The sequence below is a fragment of the Sordaria macrospora genome, chromosome 2, assembly GCF_033870435.1.
Source record: "Sordaria macrospora chromosome 2, complete sequence".
NCBI classification, from domain to species: Eukaryota; Fungi; Ascomycota; class Sordariomycetes; order Sordariales; family Sordariaceae; genus Sordaria; species Sordaria macrospora.
This window is the reverse complement of record NC_089372.1, coordinates 2,581,369-2,605,722: the sequence shown is the minus strand read 5'-3', so window position 1 is coordinate 2,605,722 and position 24,354 is coordinate 2,581,369. Positions and strand designations below refer to the sequence as shown.

The window sequence follows — 24,354 nt, the reverse complement described above, 5'->3', positions numbered from 1 at the left end:
ATAATGAAATTCACTTGTAATGCCCCTTTGGACAAAGTGTGGTGTCTTCTTGTCGGTACTTGTCTCTTTGTATCCCTCCTTTTTCTCTTGTCTTTGATATTCATGACCATCAATGGCTTTCTTTCATGCTTTGATCCGGACTCACCACATCACGTCCCGCAAAAAGGTCGCCCATCTCCGAAAAGCGGCTGGCCAGTTGGACTGCTATGCGCTCCTTCGAAGCGGGGGTTGTCCTGGCATCATGTATTGCAAAGGTAGCGAGGAAGCCGTCAAGGGGTGGGTGTCCACTGTCCAAGTCAGTCCTTTACCTAGCTTGTTTCGTTTGGATATCCGAGTATAAGAGGGCAGTAATCCTGATGATCACAATGTGTAACTTTGACCAGAGACTGAGATACAAGGACTTCCATCTGGCCTGCAAGCCTGCTCCGATAGAGACCAAGTCAGCCCAGATCACTGACCCGACGGGGCTATTCGAGGTGGAAACAGTGAAGGAGTTCGCTGCTGCCATGGAGAAGAGGGGGATATCCAGATGGTGGGAGCAAGCCATGGGCTTCTCGTGAGGTGTACGCAAAGGAGAGAATGTGTACATATGAGAGGAGAGGTCTGGAGGTTGGGCTGAAGACCTAGACAACCCCCATGAGCCGCCACGGATGACAAGCGGACAGGCCTGAGACATGTTATGTAGGTGCCATCGCCGCGGATCACGGATGTGAAGATGTGGATGGCAGGACAGCAAGGAGCGGCTCGGCGATAAGTGGAATGAAACGTGGAAGCACAAGCATCGGAGCCATGCAGTGACGGATGCAGGGCTGAAGACAAGCAATTGAATGTCATGTCAAAATGCCGGATAACATCACGTTGTTGCCGTGGTTGATTGATCAATACGCTGATACGGTACAATTGATTTGCTCGCGGCAGGCAGGCGCACAAGGTGGCAGGGACCCCGGACGGCAACTACGTACACAATACATCCAGGCAGATTGCGCTTTCCGTCTCCTGTGAGGTCACACACTCATCCAAACAGCAAAGAAGAGAAGGAGACGTGGCACCTCAACCGCGAATCCCATTACTGTCAGCTTTGAATACTTCGTATCTTGACTTGTGCGAGACAAGAATCCGACCAAATCGGGTCAATCATTCAATACCTCGTGATACCATACCGGTTCCATCTTTGACCAGCAGATCCCGTACCATTTCTCGTCCCGTCACTTCCCAGGCCATCGAGTCGCTGTGAGCCGGCCGCCCTCACTAGTATCCTTCCAAAACGGAATAAAGCGCATCACACACCCTGATATTCCTCCGCGACGAAGGTGCCCTGTGAGGTCTTCAAGCTGGCTCAATCAAGGTGCGTTGGCGCAAATGACAATCCCATCCCCCAGAAAAAGAGGTATTATTGCCGAGCATGTGCGTGTTCCAGGCCTAGAACCCTCCGGCCACCCCCCAGCGCCTTTTGCGCCGCTACCGCTACAAGTTCAGACGAGTGCCCCACAGCTAAATCATCCACAATCCGCGACTTTACAGAGATTCTGCCGGCCCTTCAACCCAAAGTCAAAAGCCGTCTCCCGGTCCGACAAACTCGTCTGCCGCAGCCGTAGCAGGTACGGGGCACGCGAAGAGTGGGAACTCAATAGATACCGTCCGCTTGCCGAGAACACAGAATGCGCAAGCAACGAAAAAGTACGACCCATCCCACCGACCGACGTCCCTCCGATCAACCCTCCTCCAGTGGCGCGCAGGCCCGCTGACCAGCTTGAAAACTGCAGACAGCCTCGAGACGACTTTCACATCACCCAACATTCATTCCCCGATTATGGGTATGGGCCCGAGCCCTTTCTGTCTTGGGGAATAGGCGCTGACTGTTGGGGGAAAGATCCAAGGAGTCCATAGAGGGAGCAGTCAAGATGCCGTCCTTACTCAACAAAGTGGTAAGATGCGATCAAGGTTTCTGCGAGGCGCCTTTCTCTAACTGTCTCGCCAAATAGAAAAATATGGTTACAGCCTCATTCAAACCTGTCGATACCCTCGACTCATCACCGCAAGCTACGGGTCCGCCTTTCAAGAAACAAAAGACTGGGTCTGAAACTGGCCGCTCAGTTACCGTTACAAACGAATATTCGAACAGCCACGTCGCCCTTTCCCCGGAACTTATCGAAGATGCTCCGTCCGACTACGCTGCCCGGACAAACCGCAGCGGAAGTCACGGTAGCCGGACGAGCCTCAAGCTGCAAACAGAGGGTGTTATCGAATTTCAAAATGTCCAGGACCTGGGATTGAGAGACGGCGGAACCCGCCGTTCTAATAGGCGTCGCCGTTCTCACGGGGGAAGTCAATCTCCCGGGACCAACACTCCGAGATACGGACCAAGTATCGAGCCAGGAAGAGACGATATTGACAACTCGGACCGGGACGAGCTTGGGGAGAAGAGCCCACATTTCTCAAGCGGCCCTCTCCCTCGACGAGCCAACTCAACAAGGCGCATGGTGGATGCAGCTGATTCTGCAATCCTAGGGAGCCCTGAGAAACGACCGAAGCGCCTACGACGCCAGCTTGATCCCGAAGAGGATGAGTTGGCCCTTGGAACGCCCCCCAATTCCCGCAACCCCAGGCGGGCAGCTTCAAGCTTGGTCAACAAGGGTGGCATTCAGACAACAGAGCGAAACAACTCCCAAGACCTTGTTAAAAAAGCGCGGGTTATTGTTCGCCTCGAGAGTGCGCTCTGTCAGCCAAATCACAGGTATATCAGGAAGGGACCCCAGGGATGGTGCTCTCTAGGCGAAGTGGTCCCCACAGGTGCCAAACACTTACAGCTGTGTGCGTGTTCGACAGAAGGGAATTTGCTGTCAGAACTGGACTGGCTTGAAATCACAAAGAGGGTTAACGCCATCCTGCATAATCCCAAATCCTCATTTGTCAAAATCTGTCAGTCAACAACAGTCAATGTTGGCGCTAACATGGTTTTCCAATTCTTTACAGCAGAGGAAGCCCAGATATTCGTGCAATGGGCGAAGGAAAACCTAAGCGCGAAGGTTACAGAGACAGATAGGTACTACAGCACATCGTCGGATTTGATGGTATAATTATGCTAACATTCAATAGTGAAACACTCTTCAAGACGTACGAAAGGTTCATGATCGACATCAAGAAGGCCTCATCCGAAAGCCCGTCACCACTCAGAAACTCAAGAGCCATGCGGACCACAGCAGCTCTTGATCTGGAAGGATCTAGGAGTGTGGCCTCAAAATCGGTTGGCCCCGTAGCACAGGCAACCGCAGAGTCTCCTACAACATTAACACGCCGCCGGCTCCGGCTTGTGGACACAATGCTGTCTTCACAGCAAGTTCCTGTTCCCCAGCATGACCAGCAGTCATCGGGAAGCCAAAACGATGACACGCTCATGATAGACGCCCCTCCGGTATCATCTCCCCCGGTGAGTCGGTGGACAGAAGACCACCCTGAGTGGTCCAAGGATTGGCGGGTACCCTTGGTTTTCCATCGGACGATAGTAGACAAAGATGACATCCCCCGACTGGATGAAAACCAGTGTTTGAACGACAACCTTCTTGGCTTCGGTCTGCACTATTTGTTCGAAGAATACCCGGAGCGGCATAGCGAGTTGAGGAAAAGGGTGTATGTGCATAACACCTTTTTCTACGAGAAGCTCAAGGCTACCAAGTCCAGGGATATCAACTACGATGGCGTCAAAGGATGGACATCAAAGGTTGACCTGCTTTCTTACGACTACATTGTTGTCCCGGTCAATGAGTACTATCACTGGTGGGTGGCTATCATCTGTAACCCCGGCAGATTGGATCCAAACCACCCGCAGCGCTCTACAAACCCAACTAGGGAGGCCAGCAACAGTAAAACCATTGAGGGCAAAGTGGATGGCAACGTCGAGAAGCCAGACGACGTTGAAATGGTAGACATTGACAACGTACAGTCTAGAGACCAGGGGCAGGAGATCCAGGCTAAAGAATCTCGCAAGTCGGCTGAGCGAGTTGAAATCGACAGCAGCAACAAGGCAGAAAAGGTGAAAAACGCAGTGGTGGACTTGGTAGCCGAGGATACAGACAACGACCTCGGAGAAAAGCTCAACAAAATAGCAAAGCCGCCCAAAAAGGATATTTCGGAAGAGACCAAGATCCTTACACTGGACTCGTTGGGTAACACCCATTATCCAGCGGTGCAATCACTCAAGAAATACCTTCTGGCGGAATTCGAGGATAAGAGGCAAACGAAGATTGAGGATCCTCGTAAGCAGATCGGAATTAAGGCGAGCAACATCCCAGAGCAGGACAACTTCTCGGATTGTGGTGTATACCTGCTTGGGTATATCCAAGAGTTCGTCAAAGACCCGGACCAGTTCGCACACTGCCTGTTGCGGAGGGATAAGCCAGACTGGAGGTTTGACCCTTCCGAACTACGGGAGTATTGGCGCAACACCATCTTTGAGAAGCAAAAGGAATACCAGGCGAGGCATGATGAGGAAAAGAGGAGAAAGAAAGAAGAAGCTGCTAGACGCAAGGCTGCTAGCTCAACTCCATCCGACACAGCGATGAGTGCTACAGAGAGACAGGTTTCGGAACGCAATGGTTTGTCCCATGATTCTACAGCCGACAACGCTTCTTCCGCGCCTCAATTTGTTAAACCGCCAGTCGTTTCTCGGAACACAACCCTGAACGTACCTACTCCTGCTCCAAGGCCAACAACTGCCATCAAGTCACCACCAACAGGCGGAGCTTCTCCATCAACCGTGACAGTTACCAACCCTGCCGCCGTGGCCGTTGGGAGAGGCGATTCTAATGGCCATATCCTAGATCCGGTTGCGCCCATTCCGCGACCATCTACTCGGCCTCAGAAAACCGCCGGCAACGTTGTCGTTGATTTGGAACAGGAGGAATCTGAGCTCAAGGACGAGGTCCCTGACCTTTTACCTGGTGAGAACCATCGACCTAGAAGCAAGGATCACAACCACTCTCCCCGGCAGCCGGTCTCTTCGCAGACTCCTAAAGGAAGTCCTGAGCTCAACTTCATACCTACTCTGCCCTCCTCTTCTCCGGCTTCTGACAGGCGGACTTCAGGCATTGCTTTGGAGATAAGCCCCCAAACGTTCTACTCCAACGTCCCTCAGAGGCCACAATCACCGAAGTTACAGTCACTGAAGCCGTACTCGCCGAGGCCGCAGTCCCCCTTGGTAGAACGGAAGCGGAAGTCGTCACCAGTGCGTAGAGCAAAGGCAACATCAACCGCACGTAAGATGGCGCCTTCACTTGAGCCTAAAGCGCAACCCGCCGCGCCGATCGATGTTTTCGATCCGCCTACCCCTGAAGTTCAAAGACCGATGACGACTACCAGCAAAGCAAAGGTCGAGAAGAAGATCGACGACAAGGTTGATGGTAAGGACAAAAACAACAACAATCAGGTCAATCATAACAATAAGACCACCTACGGCAAAAGTGACAAGCTCACCCGCCAAAAGTCCAGGATCCCTAGGAGAGTCGTGGACAACACAGGTGGAAGTGGAAGTGGGATAGGAAAGGGTCGCCGTGCAGAACAACAGCGGCAACCATCCCCTACCAAGACTACCTCTAAGGAAAAGGCCAAGTCCGAGAGGAAGGCTGAGACCAAGACCACTGAGGAAATCCCCGATTCACCCCCTCCGGCGATAGTTGTGTCTGACATCCCCGCCCTGCACAGCGCGGCTATTGACTTGACTGATGACAACTGAGTGAGCTGAGTTGGATTAGTCTTGTTTGTTTTGAATGGGTAACGGGTGATGGAGTAAGAAGAGAGAGAGAGTTGGAGCGTTGGAGTTACTTATGGTTGTCTGGTCATGTAAGCATTATTCATTTTTATGCATTTACACATTTTGCATGTATTGGCGTTTCTTGATAGCTGGCTGGTGTGCATAGCTGGCTGGTGCGTTGTCTTTTGAGAGCTGGTTGCTTGACTGTCTAGGGGTTCAGAGTTAGAACTCCCAAGTCTTGTACATTGTATCTTCACTCCCAACGCCCTCGACTGTTTGGTTGTATCCGAGTCTAGATGTATCTAGGATACCGTGTAGGGTCACCTTTATTCGGCCAACCGGTTTCGGTTTGGGGACCTTAAACAGAACGAACAGTTGTTGGGTGAACAGGTTCAGGACGAAGGGAAGGCAAAGCAAGAGTACCTAGCGTAGAGTAGTCAAAACAGTCAATCACTCCTCTGATTGGTACATTACATGTTCACGGAGGGAATATCAGAAGAGTTTATAACCATTGCCCTGAGATTTGATGAGATAAAGTGTACGTACCATAACAGTTCGCGCGGGCTCAACAGCCACACACGCAGGCAGTCCAAGACGACACCACCATCCATGGCACCCCGGAGAGACGAACAGATAACAACATAGGTGCACCACAGAATCATAGCCTGGCCAACTGGATGTATGACAAGAACTTTTCAACTCCGTCCAAATGCAATGAGGCTACATGATAAAGTGTGGTATGTACAATACTTGCTCTCTTTCTTCTTACTTATTCCTTCTTTCTCTTTCTCTATAGCTAGGTAGCTTGGTTGCCGCAAAATGGTGATACAATGTCCAATGCAGTTTGTAATTCAACAGATGATGATTATGGATCTCTTCTCCTTCTTATGTGATGGTATGAATCGCACTTCTACGCCTCCTCCTCGTCCTCACTATCCTCACCCTTGGCGCCCGCTCGCCTAGCAACCTTGGGCACCTCAAAGATGGTAGCCCCGTTCCTTCCATCCTTCATGACCTTCCACCTTCCGAGCCTCATCTCCTTGCCCGTGGCCACCACGATGCAGATGCCGTCGCGTCCGCGGTCGCCGCGCTCGAAGATAGCAATGTCGTTGATGATACCCCTGATCAGCCCGCTCTCTTGCTTCTTCTTCTTGTCTTGCGATCCATCGACGGAGGCTTCGTCGTCCGCTTGCCCTTCCTCTCCACTGCTTGCGGTTGCTACGCCGGAATCTTTCGCCTTCTGCTTCGCCTCCTCCTTCTGCTTCTGCGCCTCAGCCTGGTCGAGCTGCTGCAGCGCCGAGCTGGATCCCAGCACGCCAACAGGGAGGATCTTCTTCTTGTCCTCGCTGAGGCGCCAAACGCGCACGAAGCCGTCCCAGGAGCCGGACAGGATGACATCCGAGTAGGGGATGGTGCGGAGGGCGGTGATGGCGCGCGGCTGCGGGGTGGGCACGACGCTCTCGTCCGCGTTCGCGTCGGCGGAAACCTCGCTCGGCTTGAGCGGCGGGTCGATGCCGTGCGCGCACGGCTGCGTGAACAGCGCCTTCTTGCGGTTGATGCCCCACAGGGCCAAGGTGCCCGCCGAGTCGCCCGTCACGAACAGCTCGTCGTCGATCATGGCCACCTGGTCCATGGTGCCGTCGTGGTCCACCTGCTGGTCCCGGTTTTTGTACGACTTCTTCTCCGACACGCCGCCGCGGAACACCAGCTGCGACTCCTCGGGAACCTTCCAGTAGCGGGCGGTGCGGTCGCGCGCGCCGACCGACACGCAGCGCTCGCCGGCCAGGGCATCGATGTCGGGGATCTCGTCCTGGTGGCCGAAGAGCGTCTCGACGTAGGCGAGCTCGTCCAGCGACCAGACTTTTACCGTGCGGTCCTTGGAGGCGGAGAATATTTGGTTGGTGCCGCGGCGGAAGGCGAGCGAGGTGACGGCGTCGCGGTGCTGGGTAAAGGCCCGGATGGGCTTGAGGGTCTCGGCGTCGTGGACGACCATTCGCTTGTCGGCGCCGCCGGTGACGACGAACTTGCCGTCCGAGGAGGCCTTGACCGTCAGGATGGCCGCGTTGGTGTGGCCCTGATATGTCTTGTCCTTTGCCTTGGTCGGGTTCGCCCTGTTGAAGCATACTCTCTCGGGTTTCTTCTTGGGCGGCGCAGGCGGCTTCTTTGGCTTCTTCTTGGTCGTCTGTGGCCACTGGTTCTTGGGTAAGTCTTGTAGCTTCCACTTGGTGAGGTAGCCGTCTTTTGTGGTGGTGTAGGCGTACGGCGCGCAGACCGAGACTGATGTTACCGTTCCCGAATTCCACCTAAACTGTGTGTGGGCGGCTCCGTCAAAGTCGAGCTTGGAAGCCAGCTGGCGGTAAACCTTGCCCTTGGCCTCGGCCACATCTTCCTGAAGACGCTCGGCCAGCAAGTCACGGTCGATCTGCTCGGCGTCGAAGGCATACTCGTCCTCCTCCAGTTCCACCTCTTGTCGTGCCTTGTCCAAGTATCGCTGTGCCAACCTTAACCGCTTCTCGGCCGCCGTCTCTCCTTCGTGGTCCGACTCCTCCTCTCCTTCCGATCCATCCTCTCTCTCGATGTGGTGGTCGCCATCGTCGCTGTCAATGTCGCTGCCGGATATCGACTCGTCGCGCTCAACGGCTTTCTTGGGGGCGGCAGGGCGTGATTTGGCGACAGGGGCCTTGGCCGAGGACGATTTGGCAGTCGACTTGCCGGTCGCAACTCGCTTCTGGGGGGCTTCGTTGGCAGAGGCACGCTTCCTCTTCTTTTCCCCAGCGGGTGCTGTGAAAAAGGACGACATGGTATTTTGGCAATTGCGGCCCGGGGCGGTCGGTCCAAATGCACTGGAGTCGTCTGGTGGTAGAGAATGAAACACTGGAATGTGAATTGGGGTCGCGTTTGGCTTCACTTCAACGCTGCTGGCATGGCTATCAAAGTTGAAATTGAAATTTTTGGTATGGCCGTTCGCGCCTAGACACTTCGACGAAGGAAAAAAAAAGTTGTCCACCCTGCAAGCTTTCTCTTGGTGGAGTAGCACGCCGATTCGTCAAGGTCTCCTCCACTGGCTTGGCACGATTGATTGCAAAAGTCGGAGAAGGGAATCCCCGTGCCGTGTACTTTATCTTACCGTGCCGCTAACGAACACTTCAGCTCCATAACGCTCAATCTGGTTAGCCATCTGTTAGTGGTCCGCTGTGTTCGATGGGCTGGTGGGGAGGCTCTTGCTGTCTCCAAATGTCCATCCCAGGTTTCATGACGAAGTGGGGCTGTCCCTCGCTGTCTGTTTGCCTGCCGTGCCTGCCCGTCCAGTGGTTGCAGCTTTCAGCCCTTCTGGGAGGAAGATGGGAAGATGGCGGGCACCTGGACGGCCTGGCCCGTGCTTCCATGTCAACTTGCAGGCTGAAGCTCCAGTTGCGCGTTCCCCGTCGCCGTCAATAGTCCAAGCTCCAACTGCCAGTGTCCCGCCATAGGTAACGACGAGAACCGTGCAAGCCAACGCAAGCTTGCCAAAACAACAGCATATTCATCCATCACTCACAAAACAATCAGCCAAAATGTACGTCGCATCGGTCGCGTTCTATGGAGATTATATCCAAGCTGACCAGCATGTAGGGAGGTTTTACTAGGCATCACGGGCAAGGACTTTACCATCATTGCGGCGTCCAAGGCCGCTATGCGGGGAGCGACCATCCTGAAGGCATCCGACGACAAGACCAGGTCGCTGAACAAGCACACATTGATGGCATTCTCCGGTGAAGCTGGTGACACAGGTACGGCGGCGACGATACTGTGATGGTGGCGCATCCGAGAACCGAAATCAAGTTAACCAACTCTCTTTCCCATCAACAGTACAGTTCGCCGAGTACATCCAAGCCAACGCCCAACTCTACTCCATGCGCAACGAGACCGACCTTTCCCCCTCCGCCCTTGCCCACTTTGTCCGCGGTGAGCTTGCGACGAGCTTGCGCTCTCGGAAACCCTACAACGTGAACCTTCTTCTCGGAGGTGTCGACCCCATCACCCACAAGCCCAGCCTCTACTGGCTCGATTACTTGGCGTCGTTGGCCGAGGTCCCCTATGCCGCCCATGGCTACGCACAGTATGTTTTCTCGTCCGATATCTATAAACACGTCTTTCGTTGCGAGAGAATCATGGACAGACGTACTGACCGGTCCTTTTCAACAGATACTACTGCCTCTCGATCCTCGACAAGCACCACCACCCAGACATCACCCTGCACCAGGGCATCAAGCTCCTCAACATGTGCACCGACGAGCTCAAGAGGAGGTTACCCATAGACTTCAAGGGCATGACGGTCAAGGCGGTAACGAAGGACGGCATCATCGATATCGAGTTCGACGACGACAAGGTGGTTAAGATGGCTTAATGTGGGGATGCTTGCTTGCTTGCTTGCGGCTTGGGGAGCCTTTGCGGGGGAGGACGACTCTGTATAATAATACCCATACGACGGAAATGCATGAGTCCAGGTCGGCTATTCTAACGGGAGGCCCCTGGCAAATTTTATGATCATAAAAGAGAGAGACGGAGGAATAAGGCTGTCATGTTGAGAGGTTGTGAAGTCCGAGAGTCAGTCTCTGCGGCTCCCGGTTTCAGGGTGTTCTGTGAAGTGCGCTTGAGGCGATCATACACCTTGTCACACCATAGCGCTATGTCAGTATAGTTTCTCTTGATATATATCTATAAGAGCTTTCCAACAGGGTAGGTATCGATGCCGCAGTTGAAGAAAATCAAATTTCTGCGCAGTTTTAGTGATCATGGGAGAATAGTACCCAACATGAAGGAGCTCGTCCCGCCAAATGGTTTTGCTGGGGACAGGGGCTCGACAAGCAATGGATACTAGTAATCCGTTCTGTGTACCTTTCTGAAACCATCAAGCTGTAACAAAGTCATGACTTACCGATCAAGCCTTGAAACAACCATAGAGAACTATCAAACAAACAGCTCGTGCCAGCAAAGGGTCGGTTCTCATTCATATGCTGAGTCAGCATCATTCAAAGCCCACTTGCACACGGAGGAAAAGCCGTAAGGGACTTGCAGCAATTGCTGCTAAGTGCATGCAGTATAAGCAAAGCAATGTACAAGTGTATCAATGATTGTTGGCTGACAGGAATGAGGCCCATCAACGACGGTTAACAGTCAGGGCGGTGAGCGCTATCAAGCTGAGCCGAACGAGCGTTGATGGTTGGTGATGAGTTGGTGATACATTGAACAACGTGGGGAGTTCTGGGAGCCTTTCTGCAAAACTTCCTGGATAACACAACCAGTATCTCTGCATAGTACGCAGGTATAAATGAGGTTTTGTTAAATTTAGAGCCTCAGTAGCTCAGTATGCATGTCTGTATTTGCAACTGTCATCTGAGAGTTTGTTCTAACATCTGCAAATATCGGATAGGAGTGCAGGTACAGAAAGAGCCGGAGGTATGAGACCGGCAACACCGGTTGAAAGGGGGACAGAAGAGACGACAAGAGGCAAAAGGACAAACCGCCCCCCTGACTTCTACCATAGGACGAAGGAAGTGCAATTCGATGATTTTTGCCTGCGAAAAGGGTCAAAGCTACCTACCTCTATGGCTTTCCATGTCCTTGCTGAGTGATGACTACCGGTACTGAGACTGCCCTTTTCTTGTGTCTGCCACTTAGACCACTCAGCATGTTGATTGAGGTTTGGGCGCTTGCATCATTACTGTTGGCCAGCCAAAAATGGGTGTGTTTGTGCGTAGCAAAAAGCCGAAAAGTCAAATAAAGATCCATCCAAATGTTCGAGATCTAAACAGAGGCAGAGAAGGATGGCAATGATGTTATTTTGTCGCCACCTGAATTGCCTGGCAAGGCCTAGAGGTAGCAAAGACGTGAACGTTCCGCCGCCGCTTGTTGCCTTGCTCCCAGCCCTTGCTCTTGCTGCCTTGCAATCACCAATCGCCATGACCAACGTCGTCAAAAAAAGAACCGGAGAGGTACCGGTACAAGGACCCTTTTTTTGCCATCAGGATGATGACAGCCCTGGGATCCATGGAGGAGACGGACGGATGAACGTTCAGGTCCCGGTCCCAGTTGCTCACAACAACAGAGCCCGGACTGCAGTAACCTTTACCCAGATGGCAATGCCCTTCCGTCCTTGGGGGCACTGGGGGCTCATCTGGCATCTTTTTGACACTTCCCCACGTAGGAAGGTGGGATTCTGAGGGGTTGACAGCCGTCAGCTTCCACTTGGTGGGAAAGGGGTGGCCGCCGCCGCCGCCGTGTTGCGCTGGCAAAAGGCTGGGCAGAAACGGGCAACATGGCAAGCGAACGCTGGATCAGGACAAAAAGAAAGACGGGTGAACGAAGGAGCGGATGAAAGAAAAGAAAAGGAACGGGTTGTGGGCGGTTTTTGAAAAAGACAAGCTGAAATTTCAGTTATCTTCGTGCCTTCCATCTTGTCTGTCCTGTGTTCGGTTGAAAGTTGGAAGTCGCAGCCGCAATTGCACAGTCTTCGCTGCCCGCCTGCACATCCGCAGTACGCAGTACATTGCGCTCCCCTCGCTTCCGTCATCTTCCTAGTGCAGAGGTAGAGAGGAGGTAAGGGGTCCAAAGTCCAGGTCCCCTCTCTTTTTGTAGCCAGTAGACCCATGAAGTGGGCAACCACCATGTCAGCAAAGTCCGTAGAGCCGATAGTAATTGGGAAGAAACCCTTTCAAAGGCTGACAAAACACCCATCATCAATGAGCGGCGACGGCGTGCAGATACCTCTAGAGGTACCTCTACTTCCATGTTTCAGAGAATGATGAGATTGGCGGGCAAGGGTGTCGCAGCCAGCATGCCACAGAGAGAGGCTTCGGCGAGCGGGCAAAGCCTTGGACACCTCACAAGAGTGGACCCTTCCTGCCACAGTGGGTGGGCAGGCCACCTTCCATCTAGCCAGTTAGAACTGCAGGCAGTTGAGCTGCCGTTCTAGCAGTGGAGTCACAGGTCCCAAAACACTTGGGGTTTTCTCCAGGTCGCTCCCATTAAAAAAAACTTCTTTTCCCTTTTCTCTTTCACCACACCCAACAGGATTTCTTAATCCATCCCCCCTTCGTATCCGACTCGCATTTCCCTTACCACTTTGTCGTTCCTTTTTCCTTTTGAAGATCTGTTTTTTTTCTTCGAAAAGGATACTCAAGGAGACAATTCTCCCACACTTAATACTTGCGATACACGAGTAGAGAAAAGAGCGAGCATTCAGTTTGTTCGGTTTTTGCCTTCTTTTCTCGTCGATTCATTTTCGTTGGTTCTCCTTTTGAACATTCGTTCTTTTCGGGAGCCTTTCGAAAAAGCAACAGCTTCGTCGAGTCGACTTCATTCCAGCAGTCCAACGACCAAAACAACTCTCACTCCTTCACCGCGATTTTATCCGAGAAGAAAATATTCACCAACGCAATCATGGCGGATCAACTCAGCAGCGGCATGGGCAACCTGTCCATCGACCAGCCTCCCTCGGGCCCCCAGATGGGCGGTCAGGGCCAGATGAGGCGCTCTTACATTCCTCCCCACCTTCGCGGTAAGATGGGCGAGGCTCCTCCTCCCATGGCCGGCCCTCCTGCCGCCGTCAACGGCCTTAACAACAGCGCTTGGGCTGGGTAAGTAAAAAAAAAAAACAAAAAAAACACTGGCCTCACCAGCCGATCAAACAAGGAGCGTGAGCTAACATTGATCTTTGTTTGCAGTAACAACACCTATGACGCTCGTGGCCCAGGTGGTGGCAACTGGCCCGCTCCCGGTGGCCCCGGTGGCCCCGGTGGTCCCCCCGGCCCCGCCTTTGAGGGCCAGCAGGGCGCTGGCTGGGGCGGTCCCCGTCCCCAGGGCGGCTTCAACCCCAACGCGTACCGCGGCAACGCTGGCGCTGGCGCTGGTGCCGGTGCTGGTGCCGGTGGCGGCAACTTCAACCGTGGCTCCGGCGATGGTCAGTGGCGCGATGGCAAGCACATTCCCGGCCCTGCCAATCCCCGTGTCGAGCGTGAGCTCTTCGGTACCCCCGACGACCCGTCCAAGCAGCACACCGGTATCAACTTCGAGAAGTACGATGACATTCCCGTTGAGGCTTCCGGCGAGAACGTGCCCGAGCCCGTCCTCACCTTCACCAACCCTCCTCTGGACAACCACCTCATTTCCAACATCGCTCTCGCCCGCTACAACGTCCCCACTCCGGTCCAGAAGTACTCCATCCCCATTGTCATGGGTGGCCGTGATTTGATGGCTTGCGCTCAGACTGGTTCCGGCAAGACTGGTGGTTTCCTCTTCCCCATTCTCTCCCAGTCTTTCCACACTGGTCCTTCTCCCATTCCCGCCAGCGCTGCTGGTGCTTATGGTCGTCAGCGCAAGGCCTACCCCACTTCGCTCATCCTTGCTCCCACCCGTGAGTTGGTCTCTCAGATCTACGACGAGGCTCGCAAGTTCGCCTACCGTTCGTGGGTCCGTCCTTGCGTTGTCTACGGTGGTGCCGATATCGGCTCTCAGCTTCGCCAGATTGAGCGCGGCTGCGATCTTCTTGTCGCTACTCCTGGTCGTCTTGTCGATCTCATCGAGCGTGGCCGTATCTCCCTCTGCAACATCAAGTACCTTGTCCTTGATGAGGCTGATCGCATGCTTGACATGGGTTTCGAGCCCCAAATTCGCCGCATCGTTGAGGGTGAGGACATGCCCAAGGTCGACCAGCGCCAGACTCTCATGTTCTCGGCCACTTTCCCCCGCGACATCCAGATCCTCGCCCGCGATTTCCTCAAGGACTACATCTTCCTGTCCGTCGGTCGTGTCGGTTCCACCTCTGAGAACATCACCCAGAAGGTTGAGTACGTTGAGGATGTTGACAAGCGCTCCGTCCTTCTCGACATTCTTCACACCCACGCCGGTGGTCTCACCCTTATCTTCGTTGAAACCAAGCGCATGGCTGATTCGCTGTCCGACTTCTTGATCAACCAGAACTTCCCCGCCACTTCCATTCACGGTGACCGCACTCAGCGTGAGCGTGAGCGCGCTTTGGAGATGTTCCGCAACGGTCGCTGCCCCATTTTGGTCGCTACTGCTGTCGCTGCTCGTGGTTTGGATATTCCCAACGTCACCCACGTCATCAACTACGATCTCCCTACCGATATTGATGACTACGTTCACCGCATCGGTCGTACCGGTCGTGCCGGAAACACTGGTATTGCCACTGCTTTCTTCAACCGTGGCAACCGTGGTGTCGTCCGTGAGCTTCTTGAGCTCCTCAAGGAGGCTAACCAGGAGGTTCCCGCCTTCCTTGAGACCATTGCTCGCGAGTCCTCGTTCGGCGGTAGCGGTCGCGGCGGTCGTGGTGGTGGTCGTGGCGGCGGTCGTGGTCGCACTCAAACTGCCGATTACCGCAAGTTCGGCGGCGGCGGCGGTGGTGGTGGCTTCGGCGGCGGCTTCGGTGGTGCTCCCGCTAGCGGCGGCTACGGTGGTGGCGGCTATGGCGGTGGTGCTCCTCCCGCCGGTGGCTACAGCGGTGGTGGTGGTGCTGGCTACGGCGGCGGTGGCGGCGGCGGTGGCGGCTATGGTGGCGGCGGTTACGGCAACCCTGGCGGTGCCGGTGGCCAGTCTTGGTGGTAAACCTACATCAACCACCTTTCCTGCAGCCACACTATGCTGCGCACCTGGCCCACGACGCCCTGATCGAATATCCTTCGACGCTTCATTTTCGGTTTCTTATCATATTCTTCGGTTTCTGATTTTTTCTTCGGCATTTCTTACCGCGGCGAGACATGGCCTTTCCTCTCACATCGGGTTTGGGAGGAGCAGGCTTTTAAGGCTTACACTCGGGCTTTCACGATAGACATCTTCGCCTTGTTTTGTTCATTCCGAGAACTTCCGGCAACAACTTTGATACCCTTAGATCGCGAAAGCTTGGGCCTTCTACAAGAGAAGAGCTGCGAGATGGTGCGATTTTGCATCGATTGCAGCCCACGGTTGACACGATTTAGAACGAACTAGATCTCTACGTCAGCCTTCACGATTTCATGTTTCTACTCTTGCCGTTCAGAGAGAGCCTTTTGCTTTCACATAGATGAATGGGTCATGACGCGCCGCCAACTTTTTCATGTTTTCTCTTTTTCTCTGGACATTACGCATCATACATAGACAAAAGCGGATTACTCGGTTCCTCTGGTCGCGGTCGACCTACGACACCGCGTCTGGGCAGTCTCTCCCAAGGATTTCTTTTCTTCGACGGGGTTGCTTTTTCCAGAGAGACCCTGTCTCATAGACCGGTAATTGTTTTTCGGCAGATGAGGAATGAAAAGGATTGCGGGAGGGAAAAAAACGCGCGCGTTTACGACGGTTAGCAGGAGGCATGATACCCCTTTTTTTCGACATACGCATGGTCTTTTCTTAAGAGACTGGGAAGAAGGGGAAAGTGCGTCCTTCTTGGGTTCTTATTTGGGATTGAACGGACACGGGGCAAAAGCCAAAAAGGGCGTCTGCGAATGGGCTAATCAAAAAGGAGAGCGTTAAAACGGGCAGAGGCTTGGGAAGGGGAGGTGTTCTTTTGCACAAGATTTGTTTTCCCTAGACATGGTTTGGGATTTGGGCTTGGTTTATTACGGTTGAACCAAGATCGAAGCCTGGGCATTTGGGAAAAGTTCCCCGGACATGGCGGCTGCTTGTTTTTGTCTCCTTGGCATCCGTGGCGCGCGAGACGGAATTGCTTGAACTGAGGAATCCAATCAAAAACATTTCAACCTCGTTATAATCTTAACGTCTTTTGTGCTTTGGTGACAGTGAAGTGATTTTGTGTAGTATGCTTTGATGACAGGTGTGGTGTGCTGAAACGTAGCAGGTCGTCTCTGGTATAGATTGTTATGAGAACGTGGCATAATCAATAAGCGATGCCCAATGTGGCGAGAATTCCATGGTTTGAAATCTTGAATTATAACAAGTAGGTTTCTATTCAAACACATGTGGTGATACTTAGTGTTGCCCGGTGTAGTAACTTCTAAACCAGGTCTATGTGTTTTCCCTTAGTCTCAAACCCTTGCTTGTCATGATACAGTATCAAGAACACTTGACTATGACATCAACTCCTCCAAGATGGACTCAAGCTCCTCTTTCCTAAAGGGTAAGCTCAGATACTCCGTCCCTATCGAGTCCTTGTGACTAGTAATGATTTGATGATCATGAAATCTGTCGTGAAAGTCTGTCAGCTGTTGTCCAAAACATAGGCTAGGTAGCAGAGGAAATAACTTGAAAACAAAACATACTCCTTAAGCAGCGTCCTAAACGCCATCTCCGAACTGCAAATAAACTCCTCCACAGCCTTGTTATAAAGCATCCTATACTCTACCCCTGGGCTTTCGCCCCCACCGAATTCCCCAGCAGAACCACCACCTTCTTCAAAGGCAACCAAAACCTCACCCACAATCAACCCAAATAACTTCCTCGCGTTCTCGGGCAAACTCCGCAACACAAACGCCACGCCCTCTTTGCCGCCTGCTCGCTTGCCCATTCTACCCAGTAACTCGTGCACTTCGGATATCACGTCCATCTCGTCTGTCTTTGTCTCTGAGCCAACTGGCCCGACTGGTCCGGAAAAGGGCGCAAAAGTGGTGCAATCGTGGAAAGCAAAGTTGAAAGAGGAGCGCAGGCTCGAGTCCCAAAGCAGAGGGAAATCGGGGGTGTCGACTGTGCAAGCTAGGGAAATGAGCGGGTGGGAGGAGAGGTGGGCTAGGAGGGATTGGGTAGCGGGTTTGCGGAGGGTGGGGGAGAGGGGGGAGTCAAGCGAGGAGAAGAGGAGGGTTATTTTTGGGCTACCAGAGGGAGGGGTTGGGGAAGAAGAGGAGGAGGAGGAGGATAAGAGGGAAAAGAGGTTTTGGATCATGGCCAGCGGGTTACCCGAGGGAAGGCGGAAGGTGGGACCACCCACGGCGAGGGCGATGGTAGTGAGGATCTCGCGGATGGTGAGGGTGCGGTGGTGGCCATTTATTATGATGATTTTGTTGTTTTGTTCTTCCGAAGATGAAGAGGAAAAAGAGGAGGAAAGGTACTCGGCGAATTGGTGCAGCAGTCGACGCTTGGAGCCGTAGCCATACAGGCAGACGCTGAAGCCTTGGGAGAGCTCAAACGCCCATTGTGGAAAAGAGGCGATGTGGTGAGACTGGAGAGTTTGGATTTGTTCTTCGTGCGGGTCTTTCTGGAGGCCGGGTTCGTCGCGGAGGAGGGAGAAATATTCTTCGTGCGTGAGCAGGTCGAGCGAGGAGAGCGTGTTGTTGGACGTCTTGTTCGATCCCGGCTTATTCTGGTAGAAATATTGCTCGTGAGGGGGAAGATCTCGTGGTGGCGTGGGTGATTTCTTTCGTCGTGCTGTTGCTGAGCCGGGAGGTCGGCCTCCTCGTCCTCTCCTTCTTCCTCCTCCTCTCCCTCTCCCTGTTTTGGATGGAGTTGTTGCGGCTAGGTCGGCCTCTTCGTCAGCGAGGTTTTCTTGTTGTTGGGTGTTTTCCTCGTCTTCTTCTTCCTCGCTTGACTCGTAGATCTCTCGTGCGATTTGTTGCTCCTCATCCTCGTCGTCGCTCACAGCGCCCTCCAGCACTCGGTCGATCAAGGCCCTGGCGCTCTTCCTTCTAGCCGATCGGTCGGCGATTCCTCGCCTGCTGGGTGTGTCGACACCATTGAGTCCCCGGAGTTTGAGTGGTGTGTCGTCAACTAGGCTGTTGCGTAGGGCCGATGGGGTACTCGGCTTGCCCCTTGGTGTTCCTCCTATTAAGGCCTTCGGTGGCCGCCCTAGTCTTTTCTTGCTGGGTGTCTGCTCGGTCAGTGACTCGGGTTCTTCTGGCACAGAGGCTAGATCGCTGTGGAGGAAATCGGCTTGTTTCCGCGGGGTAGCGTTTCCCTTCGAAGGTGTGCCTCCATCTTGTGACTGTCGCCGTTGACGCTTTGCAGAGGGAATCGCATCATCCTCATCGGGAATTTCGTAGGGGTCGTCGGCAGGGAGTGGCCGTTTTCGAGAAGGGCGTTCGACTAGCTCGTGCTGATCTGTTGATTTCCGACGAGGAGGCATATCTTCTGTGTGATTGGCTTTGGTGTATGTGTTGTTTGAACTGTGTGGCATGCTTTGGAGTCCTTCCTCTGCAACTCGAAGTCTTGGGGAAACTTTGTGAAGTCAAGACGCGCTCGCTAAATTGTGACGCGTTAAGCTGTACAAGCCGGGATGACGCTAGATCACGGGAGGTACCTGCTAGAGGTACCTAGGACGGTTCCAGGGTTAGCAGAAGGAACGATCCTAGCCGCTGTCAATAGCGGCAGGGTTATAGGCGGGCGTCCCCAGCTTTCTTGCATCACGGGCAACCTCATGTCACCTCAACCAAACAAACTCCAAGAGGACTATCACAGCCACCATGTCAAAACTCAATCTCAACTTGTCTGCTTCATTGAACATCTTCAAGCTTATTGCTAAGCCTTCATTATGTTTGCCCCACGCTACTGTCGCAACCTTCAATGACCTACCAATTCCTCTTAACAAGGCCTTTGGCAACGGCGAGAAGAAGGTCGACATAAAGGCTGTCGTGTTGGATAAGGATGACTGCTTTGCCATTCCTGATCACAATGAAATATACGGAGACTATAAGGTGGGGCTTTATCTCTTTTCAAGTCCTTTGAGAATCACATCGGCTAATTCAGCCCAGGAACGCATGGAGGCTCTCAAGGCAGCATACCCTGGCCGCCGTCTTCTGATCGTGTCCAACACTGCCGGAGCTCTAAGCTGGGACAAGGACGGCAAGATGGCATCCGCAGTTGAAAGAGCTACCGGTATCACTGTCCTTCCTCATGGGGTGAAGAAACCAGGCTGCGGCGACGAGATCATGTCGTACTTCCGTGCTCACCCGGAGACCGGCGTCACCAGTCCTCACCAGATCGCTGTTGTTGGAGACCGACTGGCCACCGACATGATGCTTGCCAACATGATGGGAAGCTATGGCATATGGGTGAAAGATGGAGTTGTTCCCCACGAGAAGAAGAGCATCGTGAGTATCAGCCCGAAACCAAGCTGCGTGATAACTTGATGTGTTGTGCTGACTGGGATATGATAGTGGTCGAGAGTTGAGAGGAGCGTTGCGCCCTTCCTCGTGTCTCGTGGTTATACTGCTCCCGAGCCAGTGAGCCCCTTCGAGTAACTTCATTTTGCTCGCCGTGGGAAAGAAGATACCGTGTCGCAATGTATGTTCTGTGGATATGCTCAATAGCTGAGGTGGGTTCTCCTTTCTTTCGAATCTGTCCCCCATCCTCATTAATTGTCCCTTTGCCGTTGTTTTCTTCTTCGATGTTGCCATGCCTTTCCTCGCGTGTTATCTGGGTTCTTTATGGCACTCTAAGAATGCTTCTTGTCTCACTTAATAGTGGTACATTCGTGCTTCGGATGTTCTCCGCGATTACAGGTCGTCTTCAAACATTGAAAGCCCAGAGGTAACTATCAGCGACAGTGTTATCTGCCTTGGCTGGCTGGTACTCAATATGATACCTTGTTCCGTTGGAAATTGAAAACGCTACTGACGGAAGTGAATGCCCGGTACCTGGTGCGTGCACAGGTATTGGCGATGGGCACAATGAAAGCACTAAACTGAACCTGTTGATTATCAGGCAAACGGGCCCCGCAAAGTTGAATAAGATGGGATGTTGCTGACCTGACGACGATTGCTCCAGATAAGTCCAAGGGCCTTGAGAGTGGTCGAGGACTGCTCAGCAATTTACGTGTGCGTAGGACCAAGTCGAACTTGCAACCCTTTGCCGGGACGTTTGCTGCCAACAAGGTTTGGCAGCACGTCACTCGTCATTTCACTCGTGCCCAGTTGGTCAGTTGGTGAATGGTATCTGGAGGTCAGGGTTTGCCGGCCGGTCTGGCTCGGGCGGTCCTTGGTGTTGGGACGGGTTGGCAGGTGCCAGGAACGTCGTCGGTGGCCGTGTTCACCTATCTCATCACCCGTAGTTGAAGGCCATTGTCGACCCACAACATCCCCTTGCCAAACCTCCAAACTGTTTGCCGTCCCAACTCCTCGTCGTCATTCGGTGCCTTGAAACCCGTTCTCGAAGGCGTCAAATTCACAACCGATCGAGGTTAGCGCAAGGCAGTCGCGCAACTTCTGGATCCCCTTCCACAACCCAAAAGGCAGCGCAATCCTCGAAATTCTGAGAGCAGCCTCAAAGAATCACTTTGGGATCAGCTTTACCAAGACCTTGGTCCAAAGATTTACGCTGTCATACGATATTTTTCCTTCAACCTTTCCCCGCCGTTGAGTGATCCGGTCGCGTGCAAACCGGACGAGTGCCAAAAAGAAGGTCCATTTGATCCGACCTAGCAGTTCGGACTGATCTTGTTTGTCGTCTGATCTCGAGGAAGATTGGGTGTGTCACAGCTATCTTCAATAAGGGCCCTGACAAGACAATCCCATTATTCCAGGTTGCGGTGGCTTAACTCATCCTTCACTGCACCACTTTGCACTCTGAAAGTTCGAGGGTCGCTGCCAGAACTTCCTATAAGAAAGGAGGGCTGCCGTCTCCTTTCCTCCTCTTCCTTCGTTCCTCAGACTGATTTTCCATCAGAGCTGATCATCTCTCCACGACCACTTCGAGCAACAGAGGGTATGTCGTCCTTTTCTTCACCTCATTTTTTTTTTCCTTCTTCCTACTGGTCCTCCTTCAGCGCCATTCTTTCCAGAGCTGACTTCTTCAGAACTTATCCTTCAAGCACGTCGCCACCGACAACCGCCAGTCCTTCTTTGCCCTACCACGGGTTCGCTTTCTTGCTTTCGCCACCCTGCCGCATATCACAAATTCCCCATTTTCTAGCTGCGCTCAGGGACCTGCCCCTCCTAATCTCGACACAATGGGCGGCAAACAATGGGCTAAACAGGAGGAGCTCGTCTTCTGGAAGGAAGTCGTCCCGAGATCGCCCAAGCGAGTTGGAAGGGATAGACAAAAGCCCGAAATGAATTGGAGGGACTGCGCGGCCTGGATGCAACGTCGCATGGCCAGAGAACTTAAAGAGCCTCGTCGAACCTACACTGAGCTGTGTCTCTGTGAGTCTTTATTGTCTTGTCTCGAGTCCCTTCATGGGCTGACCAGAAACAGTTGAGCATTACTTCCAGAATGCTGAGAAGCAGAAGTTTTCTCCTCACGCCGAACTACTGGTGCGGCGATATCTGAGGCAGAGTATGTACACGACCATGCTCCTTTCTTTATACTCCTGTTTATTTTAGAGAAAATACTAACGCAGATTGTTCTATATACAGAGGCACAAGATGACGCCAGCAGCAGTCAGAGCAACGGTCAGGGCCACGGTCAAGGCAACAGTGTGGCCAGCGAGGCGGGCGACAGCGACTTCAATCGCGACATGAACGACGCGCCGCAACCCCCTAAGACTGAGAATTTGGGCAACGCCGGACCCCAAATCCCCATCACACCACTTCGCCCTCGTAATTTGGCTACCCAGAGGACCATGGACAGCGACCACCAAGTGGCTTCTCCGTCGTCAATGTCTCCATTTGTTCCCAGTTACAACAATAACAGCAATGGTTTCTCAGGCATTGGCAGCCAGGCAAGCACCCCCAGCTACACAGGATACGCCGATCACCTTCGCCATCCTAAGCCCAACATGATGCCTCTCGGCCCCAGCGGCATGTCGACCGCTCCCACAATACCCATGGCGCCCATGGATGAGGAGGAGCTTCCTTCTCTCCCGGCTCGTCAGACTACTTCGCCCTACGGCAACGACAGTCCTGTTATCCCAGGACAATATTCCGAGATCAACTCGAGTCCGCCCATCCAGATGCCTCAACCCGTGCGCCAACAGTCGGCAATCGAGAGGCAGGCTGCGAGTGCTGGCATGAGTGTTCAGGATCTCCTGAACAGCTCTCCAGCCAAGCAACATCCTTTGCCGCAAGCCTATCAGGGCTCTGTTAACAACGGTTATGGCTTCGAGAGCGGCTACGACTACCACCCGAGCTACATGCAGGGTATTGATCAAGGATACGGCAATGGCTACTCCCAAAACTACACGTCTAACTATATCCCTTACGGCCAAGGGTACAGCAATGGCGTCCAGAATTACAGCCAAGGCTACAACTCCAGCTCCCAAGGTCCCAACAATGGCGTCCAGAACTACAATCCGGGCTTTAACTCCAGTCCCCAAGGACCAAGCAATAGTGCCCAGAACTACTATCAGGGCTACGACTCTAGTCCCCAAGGACACAACAATGGTGTCCAGAGCTACAGCCAAGGCTATGACTCGAGCCCCCCTGGACTTCCTCAGGGCCGCAACGAAGATGAGTCCTCCGCTACCCGAACTTCTTCTAGCAACGCCACTCATCCAGCTCACGATTCGGAGGCTCATAACGACGAGTACCATAGTCTCGGCAGTGACAACAACTACCAAAACAGTGGTTCTCCGACCGGGGATTACGAACAGTTGCCTATGTACAACAGCCGTGGCCCTCAGAAGTCCATGGTTCGCGCCTAAATCAGGCTAGCCTCTTACAAAGGATCATGGATCATGGCTCATGGCTGTGACTCCTGACCCATTCCACCATGTCTCGCAGGAGACATATTACTTGGTCTACTATACTCACATTAATCGGTTACGCGTTCCCTTTATTTTGGTTTTCTGGTCGCATTCATTTTTCTCCGGTCTTCGGTCTGCAAGATTTCCACCATCATCATCATCGAAAAGCACAAAGACAGCGTGGTTTTCTTCGAAATAGCATTTAAACAGGCGTTGCAGCATTCGGAAAGTTCAGCAGTGTTTTCTTTCCATTCATTCACTTGGGGGTTCTGGTGTACATACACGGTCTACCCCGTGAGCATCGATATTCAGCATATTTACCTTTTACAGACTTCCATCCTTGCCCACGGGCCTCTGGCGGTTTTTCTTCAGCTCCGCATCCATACCTATCGACTCTACACTGTCAACTAGATCCCATAGGGGTAATGATTACAGTATGCCCCTATAGGATTTAGACGAACACAGAGCGTGTAAATGAGCATTCAAGGAGATACGCCGAAGGAGGGCACTTATGGACATGCTTCAAAGAGCTCAAGAGAAAAGAAGCAAGGAAGGAAGGAAGGAAGGAAGGAAGGAAGACAGGGATATAAAAAAAGGCGGGAAGGAAAGAAGGGCTGCTCAAAGGAGCAACAAAGGGATAAAGCATCATGAAGTAACGAAAATCTACAAAACCTCAACAACAAAAAAAGACAACACAACAAAAAGGATTTCTTGGAAGGGCGCGAAAAAACAGGCATACATAGACAGTATACGAAGTCTTGAATCCGGTAGCAGCAGTGGTGCTTAACCTAGGTTTCTCTCGGACATCATCGCGCAATAGCGGACGACTGCCTTGCAAAGCTTTAGCCAATACCAACAAACAATAACCCTCTACATACTCAGCACTTTCGCGTTCACATCATCGCCACCTACTGTTTCTGCTCATGAGACGGAGGGAAGGGAAAAAATGTGATGTGGAGGAGAAACAGACACGTACTGGGTTACCTTTCCGGTGGCTCGATCATAGTGTTATCCTCTACAAACATGGTTTCACAAAGTCACAGTCTATTGTTGGGGAGGATCTGCGATC

General features: G+C 52.9%; 8 protein-coding genes across 8 annotated transcripts; 6 read left to right on the top strand and 2 right to left on the bottom strand.

Annotated features, from left to right (window-relative positions):
* Window positions 1–112: 112 nt before the first annotated feature.
* On the top strand, window positions 113–560 carry SMAC4_13239 (uncharacterized protein; the record flags this gene model as incomplete). The annotated part of the gene is made up of 2 exons (XM_066091325.1): window positions 113–295; window positions 384–560. The coding sequence occupies 2 exons, from the start codon at window positions 113–115 to the stop codon at window positions 558–560; spliced, it is 360 nt and encodes a 119-aa protein (XP_065946095.1).
* Window positions 561–985: 425 nt separating this feature from the next.
* Window positions 986–6,237, top strand: SMAC4_04053 (uncharacterized protein). Its single transcript, XM_066090040.1, has 5 exons — window positions 986–1,677; window positions 1,764–1,814; window positions 1,871–1,925; window positions 1,983–3,043; window positions 3,097–6,237. The coding sequence occupies exons 3-5, from the start codon at window positions 1,902–1,904 to the stop codon at window positions 5,726–5,728; spliced, it is 3,717 nt and encodes a 1,238-aa protein (XP_065946094.1). The 5' UTR covers window positions 986–1,677; window positions 1,764–1,814; window positions 1,871–1,901; the 3' UTR covers window positions 5,729–6,237.
* Window positions 6,238–6,656: 419 nt separating this feature from the next.
* On the bottom strand, window positions 6,657–8,546 carry SMAC4_04054 (rRNA processing protein RRP9; the record flags this gene model as incomplete). Its single annotated transcript, XM_003348161.1, has 1 exon — window positions 6,657–8,546. One exon carries the CDS (start codon window positions 8,544–8,546, stop codon window positions 6,657–6,659), a length of 1,890 nt encoding a protein of 629 aa, XP_003348209.1.
* A 611-nt stretch (window positions 8,547–9,157) lies between these two features.
* SMAC4_04055 (uncharacterized protein) lies at window positions 9,158–10,479 on the top strand. Its single transcript, XM_024655614.2, has 4 exons — window positions 9,158–9,302; window positions 9,359–9,516; window positions 9,596–9,845; window positions 9,932–10,479. Coding segments are annotated over exons 1-4 (612 nt in total). The 5' UTR covers window positions 9,158–9,300; the 3' UTR covers window positions 10,134–10,479.
* A 2,689-nt stretch (window positions 10,480–13,168) lies between these two features.
* SMAC4_04056 (uncharacterized protein) lies at window positions 13,169–15,352 on the top strand (the record flags this gene model as incomplete). The annotated part of the gene is made up of 2 exons (XM_066090041.1): window positions 13,169–13,365; window positions 13,453–15,352. 2 exons carry the CDS (start codon window positions 13,169–13,171, stop codon window positions 15,350–15,352), a joined length of 2,097 nt encoding a protein of 698 aa, XP_065946093.1.
* A 1,304-nt stretch (window positions 15,353–16,656) lies between these two features.
* On the bottom strand, window positions 16,657–18,791 carry SMAC4_04057 (uncharacterized protein; the record flags this gene model as incomplete). The annotated part of the gene is made up of 2 exons (XM_003348164.2): window positions 16,657–16,921; window positions 16,999–18,791. 2 exons carry the CDS (start codon window positions 18,789–18,791, stop codon window positions 16,807–16,809), a joined length of 1,908 nt encoding a protein of 635 aa, XP_003348212.1. The 3' UTR covers window positions 16,657–16,806.
* A 304-nt stretch (window positions 18,792–19,095) lies between these two features.
* SMAC4_04058 (uncharacterized protein) lies at window positions 19,096–20,297 on the top strand. The gene is made up of 2 exons (XM_003348165.2): window positions 19,096–19,755; window positions 19,822–20,297. The coding sequence occupies exons 1-2, from the start codon at window positions 19,129–19,131 to the stop codon at window positions 19,903–19,905; spliced, it is 711 nt and encodes a 236-aa protein (XP_003348213.1). The 5' UTR covers window positions 19,096–19,128; the 3' UTR covers window positions 19,906–20,297.
* Window positions 20,298–21,611: 1,314 nt separating this feature from the next.
* On the top strand, window positions 21,612–23,243 carry SMAC4_04059 (uncharacterized protein; the record flags this gene model as incomplete). Its single annotated transcript, XM_003348166.1, has 3 exons — window positions 21,612–21,804; window positions 21,857–21,937; window positions 22,018–23,243. The coding sequence occupies 3 exons, from the start codon at window positions 21,612–21,614 to the stop codon at window positions 23,241–23,243; spliced, it is 1,500 nt and encodes a 499-aa protein (XP_003348214.1).
* Between the last annotated feature and the right edge of the window lie 1,111 nt (window positions 23,244–24,354).

What these genes read in the sequence shown, in the direction of transcription:
- SMAC4_04053 (XM_066090040.1), top strand. Translation starts at nt 1,902, where the DNA reads ATGCCGTCCTTACTCAACAAAGTG. An exon ending in CGTCCTTACTCAACAAAGTG is followed by an intron (nt 1,926 to 1,982) that starts GTAAGATGCGAT and finishes CTCGCCAAATAG; the next exon opens with AAAAATATGGTTACAGCCTC. An exon ending in AAGGTTACAGAGACAGATAG is followed by an intron (nt 3,044 to 3,096) that starts GTACTACAGCAC and finishes AACATTCAATAG; the next exon opens with TGAAACACTCTTCAAGACGT.
- SMAC4_04055 (XM_024655614.2), top strand. An exon ending in CGGTGAAGCTGGTGACACAG is followed by an intron (nt 9,517 to 9,595) that starts GTACGGCGGCGA and finishes TCCCATCAACAG; the next exon opens with TACAGTTCGCCGAGTACATC. An exon ending in GCCGCCCATGGCTACGCACA is followed by an intron (nt 9,846 to 9,931) that starts GTATGTTTTCTC and finishes CCTTTTCAACAG; the next exon opens with ATACTACTGCCTCTCGATCC.
- SMAC4_04058 (XM_003348165.2), top strand. Translation starts at nt 19,129, where the DNA reads ATGTCAAAACTCAATCTCAACTTGTCTGCTTCATTGAACATCTTCAAG. An exon ending in CCCACGAGAAGAAGAGCATC is followed by an intron (nt 19,756 to 19,821) that starts GTGAGTATCAGC and finishes GGGATATGATAG; the next exon opens with TGGTCGAGAGTTGAGAGGAG.